The 14,677-nt window shown below is 33.4% G+C and overlaps 1 protein-coding gene across 1 annotated transcript in view; it reads right to left on the minus strand.

Moving 5' to 3' along the window:
- Window positions 1-771: 771 nt before the first annotated feature.
- Window positions 772-14,677, minus strand: part of nan (transient receptor potential cation channel subfamily V member nanchung) — a 57,324-nt gene continuing 43,418 nt past the window's right edge. The window contains exons 9-16 of the mRNA XM_090393012.1: window positions 14,442-14,604; window positions 10,566-10,673; window positions 9,736-9,887; window positions 8,543-8,652; window positions 4,708-4,862; window positions 2,014-2,130; window positions 1,147-1,272; window positions 772-912 (exon numbers count right to left, since the gene is read on the minus strand). Coding sequence (XP_090249138.1) covers window positions 772-912; window positions 1,147-1,272; window positions 2,014-2,130; window positions 4,708-4,862; window positions 8,543-8,652; window positions 9,736-9,887; window positions 10,566-10,673; window positions 14,442-14,604 — 1,072 coding nt within the window. The remainder of the gene's footprint in view (window positions 913-1,146; window positions 1,273-2,013; window positions 2,131-4,707; window positions 4,863-8,542; window positions 8,653-9,735; window positions 9,888-10,565; window positions 10,674-14,441; window positions 14,605-14,677) is intronic.

Below are 14,677 nucleotides of genomic sequence, written 5' to 3' on the forward strand. Positions count from 1 at the left end.
TGAAACTTGTGATATTACCTTAAATATATTCATTCAATCCTCTTCGCGAAATAGTAGACGTATATATACAATAAAAATGCCTATAAGGTTCTTAAATGAATACGTTTAATAACTTGAGTATACGCTACTTGAACGTGTGTCATAAATATCTCCTTAGCTTGAAACTTACGGAAGCCATAATTAATAAATATTTCAAGAATACAGTGCATTTCAATGAGGGAATGCCCTGCATTTTCATTAATTATGATTGATTCCCAATAACAGCAAACGTAGCTGCAACAACGTCAATTTTTAAGCGAGGTAGAGATTAAAAAAAATTTGTTCGGACGAAAGAAATAAGTACAAGAGTATCTGAAATATTATTTAACTATCCCCTTACCTGAATCTTGCTAATGATAGAAAATTGCCCATTTTAAAAACCGGCAGACGATTTTGCGTATTTTCCCTATCAATTATATTGTATTCTTTGTTTTCAGATATACGCCCTCTATATTATAAAATTTAGAATACAAAAACTCTGCATTAAAACACACAGCTACACATGATTTCACATTGTCGCTCATTGTATGAAATGGTAAATGTTTAGTGCCAAATATCTTATTAAAATTTCTCATTTTCCCCATGGCAATTTTTAAACAAAATAGAGTTGATGTAGAAATCCTGTTGTACGTGTGTATTCCATTAAAATACACTGTTAGTGCTTTAAATGGCAGTTTGACTGTGCGTGAAAAGCCATAGTTCTACCCTAACTGTTTTCGTATTGATTTCGCGTTACAAGCTGGTAGTGCTGATGGTTTTCCTTGGTGTGCTTCTCGGTGATAGGACGTTAGAACCTGCTTGTTGTCTCAGTTTGTTCTCCAAATGGATGGCTTTAAGCTCTCCAATGGCTCTGAGTTCTTCTTTCTCTTTCTCCTGAATTAAAAAAAAAACAAAAACTGCTGTGAAAACTATTTCGGATAGCAGGAGTAAAGTAATGAATTGTGAACAAAAAGTTACCTCAATGGAACACCCTCAACGACGTACTGACTGTTGATTACACAAGAAAGGGTTGTGTTATTACACACCCTAAGATATAACTGTGAAATGTGTATGTGTGTGTGTGTGTGTGGATACTAAAGATAAAATAATAACATTATTTGGACTTACCCCATGTTGCAATCTCACCACGAGTGCCCTCCTTCCATCAGCCATTGCTTGTGAATATTTCAGCAATTGCTGAAGACATTCGTGAGGCGGCACCCCTCTCTCCACAACTAGCACAATCCGAGCCCACTAGAAAAATATATGGTAAAACATGTCACGATTTCAACCTGTACAAGATAATAATTGAAATAATATTCAGCAAACATAATGAGTTGTGACATAAATATTTTCACGTTAATACTATTTAAACGCTATGTATAATAAATTAAATTATCAACAGCATTACAGAATTTAATTAAAATAAAGATCTCCGAAAACAGCCTTTCCTAAAATAAATGACAATTTATTCCCTAACCTCAGACGTAAAGTGTAAATTAGGATTGTCCGTAAGTATAGATGGATCCTAATTCTAGGTATATATCGTAGTCCACATTCAGGGTTTCATAAGAAGCGTGGAGCACAACCATTATGAAAAGACGTCGGAGAGAAAGCAACATATCCGACGAAATGTATTGATGTAATAAGCAATTTAATTTTGACTAAAGCCTCCAGAGTTGAAAAATTAGATTACTGTCCAGCGTAAACTGAATCTTTTATCGTTCATAATAATTTATTATTTTCATGGAGAAAAATATCAAATTCAAAGTATCAAAGAAACATATTTAACCAATGAATAAATTCAAAAAAGAAAACGTAATTGCCAATTCAAAATCACTGTAAGGAGCAGAACAAGATGAGTTCTATTTTACGAAAACGTGCTCTATTTAATTAATAAATGAATTGCACTTATTTGATTGCCGGAATTATTAACAGAAGAATTTTATATACCGTTCAGTTGGCTATAAATGGATTTTAAAGAGCTGAATTTACCTGTCTCATCCACTCGTTCCTCCTTTCGGCAATGTCTTGGTAGGTCTTCCCCATCATAGCAATCAACATGTTGATGAGAAGTATAGCGACCAGAGCCATGTACATGATAAACAAGATCTACAATAACGTAAACCAAAAACATAGAATAATTACTTTTAAGTTGATTTAAACAGATAGCATATGTCGATATTAGAAGTTTTTTTTTGTTATTGTGTAAAAGGAATATCCAAATTCAGTTTTATATTTTCGAGAGATATTTAGCTAGGCTGGATTTTTAGGAATTATTGTGAAGCAGCTAAGTCTACGAAATCATCTGCGTATCGTGCTTATAAACTGAGTGTGTTCTTGGATCGATTTCTACTCCCATTGTCATCTATATCTTCGTTGAGACTAATGAAATCAGTATCTCATGAAATTATCTTCGATGTGATTCGAACCCAGGTCTTTTCGTCTAAAGAGCAAATACAGCATCTTCCTCTCAGTGCTTCAAGGATTGTCGTCAAGTCTCATTATTATCAGTTTTATTTTCAAACTATATTATTCGAAAGATTGAAAAGCGAGCGAAGTTCGAATCCTGTCTATGACCTGAAGACCCTTTAGCGAGGGTTTTCAGTTGAACATGAGCTAGTCGGTCTCATATGAAAAGGGTGGGGTGAAGGTTTTTCCTTCCGCAAACAGGAAAACCGATTAGGAGAACAAACGCAGTTTATACACAAAAATATACATTGAGCATAATCACCTTATTCTAAAATTATGGCTACAGAAATATAACGGATAATTAACAGATATAGCAGATGAATATAATTGTTAAAATATACTGTTGTTTATCTTTAGGTGTTTCATGAAATGCGTAGTCAACTATTTAAGTTTTTAAGTACATTTTAATATAACAACCGGGCTTGTAATGGTCATAAATAACTACAGTAATTAACCGACTAATTTTGACAATAATCTTTTGGCTTTTTCTGGGTGAACACATAAAACATAAATGTAAAATAGACAATCATAAACTAAAACATTACTAAGCAAAGTTATATAGGAACCACTTCAATATAAAAGATGGAAACAAGTTGTGCGTGGGGGAGGCATGACTGTTTTCCGAATGTCACAAAGGATCGTTCCTTTCTCCCTATTTAGCGCAATGTGTGAAAAAATGAACGGGGGAGATTCTTTTATCTTGCGAGCGATGTGGTCTTTATATAAAGCAAAAAACTCTTGTTCGAGTCAATGTCATGGCGAGCACGCGTGCATGTGTGTGTGTGTGTGTGTGTGTGTGTGTTGGGGGGGGAATATAAACTAAGCCTTCTGTTGTCTTCTCTATTTCCAAACTTCTCGAAGTATAGCTTGTCTATGAAAGTCGCAAAAGCATGGAATTCTGTACACCCCGGGTTATGCGCAGAAATAGTTATAGTCTTTAGGAGAGCAGGGAAAACTTCATACAGCAGAAATAGGTTTTATAAGCCACCTTAATATCGTGAGCTTGGAGTAAACTATCGATCTTGACAGAAAGTCTACTGATGTAAGAAATTGAAACTGAGTCCTGAATATCAAGATTCTTCTGTGGAGCGAGATTGAGAATAGTAGTTTTCATAGCAGAGTTTTTTTTTAATATCCATCGCAAACTATTTGTTGAAGTAGAATTTGCATATCTTCACTAAGTTTTTCCTCATTTCTTATGCGGATAAGTTCTTTTTAGGTGTATGAACAATGGACAGTTTTGTAAAACCTGGTGCAAAGAAGATAAATTAATGAAGAACTACACATTCTACAAAAACAAAAGAGTCTACTACGTTCATCTTTTCACAAAGCACGCTTATTGGTAACCAAGAAATAATCCTGTCATTTGGAAAGATCTCATTAGATCTCTATAGACGCCAGATTTCGACTTTTCAGGTTCTTTAGTTATACTCATTGTTCGAAAGCTTCCTACATTTTATTGCAAATACCTAGAAAATATGCGGGATTAATTTACATAAATTACGAGATCAAGAATAAATCTTGATTTATGAAATTCAGATGATGGAGCGAAGAGAATGATGCGACATACGACACATAATTTTCTCGAAAACGTAAATCCATTTCTGTCAGCGTATCTGACAAAAATTTTTAACTGATTTTAAAATCAGTTAAAATAAATAAAAATAAAGAAATAAATATAAAATCAGCACTTGTAAATAGTATTAAGTAGTAATTATTTAATTAAAAATACTTAAGCTTAGGTATTAAACTTAAAAGTATCAATTCCCATATCGCTTTCATTTTAATTAAAAGGTTTTATTTCATTTTGAATTCTACTTCTGCTATATTTACTTAAGTATTAGTCCAAAATTCTAAAATAATGTAGACAAGAAATTCATCAAAGATTACATAAATAGGCAATTGTGAAAATTGGATATTCAACATATAACTGCTAAAGAATTCGCTATAAAAATGCAGTTATTGATATATAATTTGTATTAATTTTAAAACAGATCACAAATAATTAAAAATAGTTATTTGTGATCTATGATTAAAACTAAAAAAATTGATGTTATTAATTTTTAGATATTAGATTATTAGAAAAATTTCTTAGAAAAATTCAAGTCAAAGTTAAAAAAAGTTTTTTTTAATCTTTCTGACATTTCAGATGTCTTATATGAAAATGTCAAAATATGTTTAGTAGAAATTAATCTGGAATGATAAACGCCCTTTTACCTTGGCAACTCTTGGATAGTCTGTATCATCGAACTCTTCGTAAATGTCTCCAAACTCCGATAGTGACATCACAAACATAGCCAGGATGCTCTGAATAGGGCTGATGAAAAAATTAGGTTTGGTCCCTCTGTACGTGAGGAATATGACGTAGTAAGCTGCAAGGTTGAGAATACAGTGAGATTAAACCTTAATAGCTCAATAAATAGATACAAAATATACACTTACTCAAACTATTATAACTGGCAAGCAACAATAAATGTCGATCTATGACTGAGTGATTATAGACCATATAAAAATAGAATAATAATAATAATAAAAGAAGTGACCCCATATGACCTACAAAAAGCAGCATTACTTGGAACAGTCCATATTTTACGCAAATGACAGACTATTCTTAGATTTTCTTGGGTAGAATCTGAATTGTTCTGCATCACCAGTCAAATTATTGTTTAAATAATGTTGTTTAAATCTTGTTTTGACTGTGTATCAATTATGTGAATAAATAATAATAATAATAATAATAATAATAATAATAATAATAATAATAATAATATAAAAAAATTTGATATTCGCCGTTTATTAGTGGTCTTAATTAATAATTTTGTTGGCATCAACAGCTATTTCGAACTCCATATTTTCGTCGAACCGGTGAAACCTTAATCAAAAGACTAACAAATAAAATAAAATAAAAGACGAACATGTTCTGAGCACAGTTCATAGGTTTATAAGTAGTCTTATGAAACGAATCTTTTTATAGCGATTTTTTCAATACTTTTGTTTATAGGTATTTTATTCTAAACAATGCATATACATATTGAGTAATTTTATACATATTGAGTAAATCAAAGTTCTATTTATATCGAAATAATATTAGGTCTCTCATGTTACCTTATTTTAAAAGTTATCCTTGTTTGAAAGCATATGAAAATAAAAATGTGTGCAAAGAAGTTCATGGAGAAAAGAAAGAATAATAACAAAGTTCATGAACATGCTAGCACACTGCTTGCTATATTTGGTGCCGAGGGATAAAATTAGTTCTTTGTTAATAGATTATTATCGTTGAGTCTCTTGATATTAGAAAGGACATCTGTTCAGCAATGAAAATGTGCTGTTCAGCAGTGAAGCTATTTATACAGGCAGCAAAATATCAAATATTCTGGTATTTTATAGCATTTTTCATCGTATCTTTCAATTTGCTATGCAATTTCTAATTCTAATTGGTTATGACTTCAGATTATTCACATATTTTATTATTCAGCGTCGAGTCGTCTAGGTCTCTTTTCCACAAGAGAAAAGACCGCTGCACACAAGTGCTCACAAGTGCACATTGAAGTACTAAAGTACCGAGTAAGTTTTAAAAAGAAAGTTTTAAAGCGAATAAAAGTTGAGCAGCTCTCTAGTGTGAACTATAGACTAAAATACACAAAGATTATTGAAGAAAAAATGAAAGATTTTGAAAACAGGAATCAAACCTTGGAGATTCAGTGGCAAACTCTGAAGAACACATTGATTGATTCTGCCGGAGAGGCATGTGGTGAGGTTTGTCTGCAAGGATAAAAAAATCAGAACTCCCTGGTAGACACAGGAAGTTAAAGAGGCAGTGAAGGAAAAGAAGAAAGCATATCAAAAGTTCCTGTCAAATACGTCAGCTTGTGCTCGTAGAGAATATAGAGACAAATGCACGAATGCTAAACACTGTGTAAAACTAGCTAAACAAAAGTCATGGGAGGACTTTGGCAAGAATATAGAAAATAAATATTAAGAAGGTGGCAAAATATTCTGGAGGTTGTTGAAGAAGCTTAGGAATGGAGGAAAGAGTGCTGTAAAAGGAGTTAGAGATGATAAAGGTGACATGAAAACTGGAGAAAAAGATATCCTTGAAGTATGGAGTAATTACTTTGAAAAACTGCTAAATGAAACAAGCAGTGATGACAGCACAGTAGTAAAAAACACTGCCCAAGCATGCAGGTAGGAATACATATCCATACTTGAAGTAGAAAAAGCCATCAAAGGCTTGAAATGTGGAAAGGCAGCAGGAGTAGATGATATTCGACCAGAAATGCTGAAGTATGGTGGTATAAGAGTCTTACAGTGGCTGCACTGCATAGTTCAGAAAGCCTGGACAGAGGGACGAATTCCCGATGATTGGAGTAGAGCTCTCATAGTACCCATATAAAAAGGGAAACAAAACTGAACGTGAGAATTACAGAGGTATTTCCCTACCGAGTGTTCCTGGCAAGATCTATGCAAGTATACTTGAGAAACGGTTGAGAAGAATTGTGGAAGAAAAGCTTGGTGAAGAACAAGCTGGATTCAGGCCAAACAGAGGCTGTCAGGATCAGATCTTCACTTTACAACAAATAGTCTAGAAAGCATGCGAATATAACAAAGATCTGTATTTAAGTTTGTTTTGTAGATTTGTAAAAGGCATATGACAAGGTGCTAAGAGAGAAGATATTCAATACTCTGCAGTTACATGGTGTCAATGGGGCATTATATCAAGCAATACTTAGTCTTTATTTGAGTTGTAAGTCAGCAGTTAGAATTGAAGGAAGTACAGGAAGATGGTTTAATGTTAAATCTGGTGTGAGACAAGGATGCACATTATCCCCTCTGTTATTCATTATCTATATGGATCACATTATGAAGGAAAGTGGTATTAAACATGATATCAAAATTGGAGATGTTAATGTCAGCTCTTTGCTTTATGCAGACGATGTTATACTTCTAAATAAATCCGCTACAAGTCTATAAGATTCTCTGACTAAATTGAATAGCTGTTGTAATAGATATGGTATGAAGGTCAGCAATAAAAAGACAAAGACAATGAAAATAGACAGAATCGTTGAAAATATCAACTGTGTTGTGAATGGAGAACCTGTGGAACAAGTAAAACATTTCAGCTACTTAGGCACGATTTTTACCAAAGATGGTAAATTAAATATAGAAATAGACAACAGAATCAGCAAAGCTGGTATGGTAGGAAGTTAATTGAATAAATTCATATGGAATAAAAAAAGAAATTAGTCGGAACACTAAATTAGCTGTATACAAGACAGTGTTCAAACCAGTTTTAACTTATGGATCTGAGAGCTGGGTCAGAAGTAAAACACTTGACCAAGACTAGAGACCGCAGATATGAGAGTCCTGAGAAAGATTATAGCCGTGAATAGATGCATCAATGGCAATATCATATTAAAAATGAGGATATTAGGAAAGAACTTGACATTGTCAGCATCCAGGAATGCGTTAGCAGAGCTAATCTCAGGTGGCATGGTCACGTAAACAGAATGGGCAAGGAAAGATTAGCAAAACAAGTGTTCTTTGCCAAGTTGGCAGCAAAAAGACCCAGAGGAAGACCAAGATATAGGTGGATTGATACTGTACAAAGTGCCTTAGACGATAGAAATATAAGATCTGATAATGTTGGAGTCTTGACAAGTAACAGACTAATTTGGAGGAAAATTGTAGATAGGAAGTTAGTAATGATGTAATTTTTTCATGTAGTACTATCATATCCTGTACACCACCTTGTGGGTACATGGCAGGAATTTGATGATGATGAAGTACCGAGTACTGAGTACCAAACTATTATAAGATAACATTTACGAAATATCGGGACTACAAATATGAGGTTTACAACGCAAGATACATTTTATTGCAACATATTTGTAATTAAATGACCTGTTTGAATTGCTGAGAAATAATTTTCCATTTACTGATTACAAAATTCGCCAACTTTGTTGGCGACATTTAAATTTTTAGACATTTTATCCGAACACTTGGACTTTAATAACTATATAAGTAAATGCGTTAACTTATTATGAAACTTTACCTTGAGAAAATCCCAGCACGAACACCAGATAAATGATCACGAAGCATAGCAAATCAGTAAGAATCATCTTGTATATCATAACTACGAATGGCCCCACAATTTTGAAACCCCTGAAAGGAAGAAAATTTACTTAAAATAAGTTGCTAATAGACTTATAAGATTCGATGAAAATGACATGTTTTCATTATACTATTTCATACACATTAGACGTGTGCTTTTATCCTCATTACACACTGTTTGATAGCTGACATGAAAGAGAGAGAGAGAGAGAGGAAGGAGATACATGAGAATAAAACGATAATATAAATTGATAATAGTGTAAAATACTGAAACTGTACCATTCTCATTCTTTATCTCAATTTAATCTTCTTTAGTTTTCATTTAATTTCATTCATCTTCAATTTGCATTTCACTTAAATTTTCTTCACCGTTCATCGCACTTCATTCTTCATATCATGAGTTTTCTACAATCCTCATATTCATTCAAAAGATCTCCAAGTCTTCAACTCACGATGCAGACATACTCATTACTGCTGATTGGATTGGCTTACAAGCATTATATCTATTAATTGTGTGCGTTCTTCTGGATGATTTGCCCGTTTTGCGGGCAGCAAACTCATCTACCTACGTATGACACCGGCTACCTCACTCGCAAATGAAAGAAGAAGAAAAAAACCATAAGTACAATTTCTGCTGGCGACCGTAGATGGAGCATTCAATGGACATATGAAACGCTTTCACTTCGATCATACAAATCTACATCAAATAGGCTGTTGCCTTCATGAAGATTGTTTATCTTGCAAATTTCTTATCTAAAAGATCAAAGAAGTCCAAATGCATTTTTTCGCAATGTTTAAGGATACTGGAATAGGATTAGATTCATTCTTATTCCAAGAATCATTGCAATTCTTCGTTGCAGTCGTTTGTGTGATTCAGTGACGATTACACACATCGTCATTCTGGTTGCCGTAAATCGATTTCAACTGACTTATGCATTAGTAAAAGCCTAAATAAAGGTATCGTGATTGTCTTATGAACTGTCATGCAAAACAAATGAAACAAATTCTAAAAAACCATGCTGAAATTTAAATTGTTAAAAAGATTTTTTTAAGTTACATGAATTATACACGATATGCGTTTGGACCAAAAGGACAGTACTTAAGGGCTGTTAATATTCTCCCAGCATAACTTACCTGCAGAAAAAGAGAAAGTAAGGAGCTGTTGTCAACATAACGAATACAGCCACTATGTCTTCTGTTTCTGATGCGCAAACGAAGCGAAGGGGGATCATTATGATCATGAGAATACAGGAAATGAGAAACAGAACTCGAGAAGGAACAGTCATCTGCAAATGGAAAAGTCTGTAGTTAGTAAATTAGATTAAAACTGAATGTGATAATTTGAGGTAATTGGATCCAAAATTGTAGAAATAATGTTACAAGCAAACCATTTAAATGATAAATGTTTAATGATTGGATGAATAGCCGATATTGCCTTCTTTTACAAATATGGAATCATTGAGTCACCCTGTCGCCTTTTAACCCGATGGTGCGCTGAAGTTCTTCAACATCCAAGTTGAATAAAATATTCAATAAGATGACATTGATAGCTAGATATTCTTTATCAGTAAAATTGTATTTTTAATAATTTATTAATCAACATAACTCAATTACGTGTTGAAAAACTTCAGCGCACCATCGAGTTAAAAGGTGACAAGGTGACTGAATGATTCCATATTTGTAAAAAACTATATCATCGATGAGTGTGGATAATATTTTCGCCATAAAACAGCTTTCCATGAGCGTTTTAAGAGCGTTAGTTGTTGGTGAATTAGGTATTTCTTGATCACCTATAACAAGATTTTGCGTCAGGGTAGTTATATCAATGATGTCAAAATGTTGGAAATGAAACAACTGTAAGGCACAAAAATGAATTTTTCCTTTTTTAACACTATCATTCAATGATTGCGAAATGGTGATAAAACTAGATAATTAATATCTTGATGAAATATACATCTACATACCAAGTTTTCCACAAAAGTATGGTATCCCAGAAAGCGTGCTTCACGTGCAGCGTTTGTGAGATATAGAAGACCACCTCCTCCCGTAAGACCTTCTAACACAAACCTAATCTGAAAATAAATAAATAAATAAATAAATAAATAATCAAAAAGTACACTTTTGCATATGCAAGAATTTACCATGAACTTTATTTAGATAAAATAGCGGTATCAAAGAAATTGTAATAATGCCTATTTAATCTATTTAGTCTAAAGTTTTTAACTGGAAACTGACCTAATTTCGTGATATTATAAAATTTTATTAAACCGCATTATTATAAAACTTAAATAATAAAAAACTATCATAGTAAGGGATGAAATAATATCAATGCATCTTACCCACCCTATACTAATGCATTGAACCATTTCCCGGTGATATTTTAATGCCCGAAATTAGTTTGATTTTACCTCTGTTATTAAGTCAGCCTACTTTTTTCCATACAATAAGAGTTCAATATAATGGCTAAATCTATATTAAATATGTAGCAAACATAAGTAATTTTAATGGAATAAATATGTCTACTAGACATATTTGTAGATACTTTTGTAGTCATATATTTGTAGTCACCCAAGCGTCAGGAATAAGAAAAAGAAGTTCGAAAGATCATAGTGGTTTTCAGACTTTGGAGCTCAGTAGATTCTACAAATGAATGTGAAACAGAATGGAATAATGAGATTTTGAGAAAGAGAAGAGTGGAAAGAAGGAACAGTAAATACGAGGTGGTCTGTAAAGTTCTCGGCCTCGACCACAGATCGCAACACTATCGGTAAGATTTCTTTTTCTAAGTTTGTACATTTCCAATAAGCATCCATGTGAAATTGCAAATCATTCTATCAAGTAGCTGTCTGAAGCAAAAGTGTTGTCTATCCCTTGAAATGGATAAAATTGAATATCATGCAGTTATAAAATTCTTTGTAAAATAAGGTCTAACGCCAAAGGAAATTCATTAGAAGTTCTCAAAAGTTTATGGGCACTCTTCTTCTTCGTTTTCGACAAATAAGAAACGGTCTGCCGAGTTTAAACCTGGCCGTACCAGCCTTGAAGTTGATCCACGTGAAGGACCTCCAAAATGACAACACCAGAAATCATTGATCAAGTGCACGATATGGTATTGGATGAACGGCGAGTCAAAGTGCGGGAAATTGCTGAGACTATAGGCATTTCAAAAGAACGTGTAGGATATATTTTGCATGAATAATTGCAAATGAAAAAGCTTTGCGCAAGATGGGTGCCACGCTTGCTCACAGCAGATCAAAAACGCACTCGCATGAAAACCTCTGAACAGTGCTTGGAACGTTTTAACAAGAATAAAACTGATTTTGTGCATCGATTTATTACTATGGATGAGACTTGGATTCACCATTACATACTAGAATCCAAACAGCAGTCAAAACAGTGGATAGAAACGGGTTGTTCGGCGCCAAAGAAGACAAAGTCGGTTCCGTCAGCAGGAAAGGTCATGGCATTGGTGTTTTGGGATACTAAAGGCATCTTGTTTATTAATTATCTTGGGAAGGGTAAAACAATAACCGGGGAATATTATTCCGATCTTTTAACCAGAATAGACGAAAAAATTCGTGAGAAAGACCCGGTTTGCAGAAGAACAAAATCATCTTTCATCAGGACAATGCATCTGCCCACAAAGGTGTTTTAGTAACGGGAAAATTAAGGAATCTGAATGTGAATTGCTGGAACATCCATCCTATTCCCCAGATTTGGCTCCCTTTGACTTCTATCTCGTCCCAAAACTAAACCTCTTCCTCGCTGGTCAGCGTTCCTCTTCAAATGAAGAGGTGATTGCAAATATTAATACTGTAGAGGGGTATTTTGAAGATCTGATTCAGAACCACTACACGGACAGGATAATAGCGCTGGAACATCGCTAAAATAAATGTATTAGTCTTAAGGGAGATTATGTTGAAAAATAAAAATACTGTTGAAATTATAAATTCGTTTTTTCATTGCTAGGCCGAGAACTTTTTAGACCACCCTTGTATGTCATTCTCTGTCGAGGCAAGTCTGAATTAATGAATGTATAAGTACTATATTTGTAGTGGGATAAATCATACAGTAGGGTTATGGGGCTTTTAAAACGGATAGCGGTTGTTTGAGATGCTAGATGAACGTCAGTTAGGAAAATGAGGTTGAAGTGGATGTCTATAAGTGAAGATGTACATTACGTATGCTTGCATTTATATCATATACCTTGTCGAATTACTGTGAGTGGTGTTTTTTTTTATTATCGTTTTGATTATATTTCATATAATTTTCTGGTGACAGATGTTTTGACATATTTCTTATACAAGAAGCATATAATTTCCTTACCATAGCGCTGTCTCAGTAGTTTCTTTCCATTTCCACAAACCATTATGGAGAAGGAATCAAGTGGTAACTGGAATATGCTTAGCTTGTCGTGAACTTTCTGATAAATTACTGTTTCATTCGGTTCACGTCTTCTACACCTCTCTAGCACTATCTTTCGAAACAGCCTTAGTGTTAAATCATCGAATGGTGTAGGACAGTACAGCGTGTTTGCTCTGACCTTGAATCATATTACTCACAAGGAAGGAGAGAGGAACAAAACCCTGAGATCCATATTCTAGATATTAAACATGGAATCAATTATATAATAAATTGCATTATATATATAATGTAAAGCACTTAAAGTACATATATACACACGCGCATATATGACACTGTGTCTTCCTGTCTTTAGTAGTTCAATGATGTCTTTGAGATGCAAACTGCAAACGTCAATGATCAGTCGTAATCTTAAGCACATTGACTAGGCGCTTACTTTCGGGATCTATGAGAAGGAGAGAATACGTTGGTCTACTGAGAAACACCACCATTCGTCCCTTAGTTAAATTTCATGGTTAAATTAAAAATCATAGACGAAAAACTATTCCATAGTTTTTCATCTATGATCATGCACATAGAAGAACAACCTACTTTCACAATAAGCACATATATAACATGTGAATACACACTATTGCACCGCCCGCTGCTCTTCTGCAGTCTCGTAAGCTTTTATTATTAGAGTACCTTAGCTACAACATTTTGCGTTTTACAATATCTACAATATTGCTTTGTAGATTTTCCTGTATACTGCTATTCTTCAATCAGTGTCCTACAATCATGCCTTATTTCGAATTCTGTCATGTCACGTCTCATATCCATCAACAATTTCGGATGAAAGTATATCATGTTATATAATGGCTTTCAACATGATGTGTATCCCTGACGCGATTGAAGGATCCATGGGCGGTCATAATATTTTGATTGGACTGTGTATATACTGGCATCTGTTTAAGAAGCACCTTAGATTATGAAAAAACTTATGGTTATTCATTATTGCATTGTGAATAATTATTTAGAAGAAAATAGCACCAAAAGTTATGCAAAGAAAATCTTAATATTAATATCCATACCGATAAACTTAACGAATTTTAATAATATAATAAAATTAATTAATAATATAATAAAATTAATAAAATAATATTAATACACATAACTTGAGAAAAATTAATGGTCTTCTATATTAATAGATATAAACTTGAGAATATTATGAAATAGAACTACTGCTATCCAAAATACTGAGAAATATTATTAGTGAAAAGTATTAATATATATTAACTTAAGAAATATTAATTATAAGAAAAATTAATGAGAAGTATTAATGACAATAGTAATCTGCATTCTGTTATATGAAATTTTTAAATATTCTGTATAGTTAATTATTACTGAGAATAATCCAGTAGTGCCTCTGCTCTACAACGCAGATATTTCTACGAATGCTGCGCGGCATAAAAATAAAAAAGAATAAAAAACATACTTACTGTGTCTTCGTAGGTGTTGTGAGCAATAAGATAACACGGGTCTTCGTTTACTGTGAAATTTGCTGGGGGATTTTTGAGTCTCTTCGGTGGTCCAGGTCGTACCACGAAACAAGACAGTGAAATGACAAAATAGAACAGGAAAGAAGCAAACTGTCGATAGAATCTGCGGTAAAGTAAGAGACCGTTAAATATCTCAGTTTCTTCAATCGTAGTCATCATAATGTTAGAACAAATAC

The sequence above is a fragment of the Typopeltis vanoorti genome, chromosome 5, assembly GCF_054136105.1.
Source record: "Typopeltis vanoorti isolate ZY-2024b chromosome 5, IOZ_Tvanoo_1.0, whole genome shotgun sequence".
NCBI classification, from domain to species: Eukaryota; Metazoa; Arthropoda; class Arachnida; order Uropygi; family Thelyphonidae; genus Typopeltis; species Typopeltis vanoorti.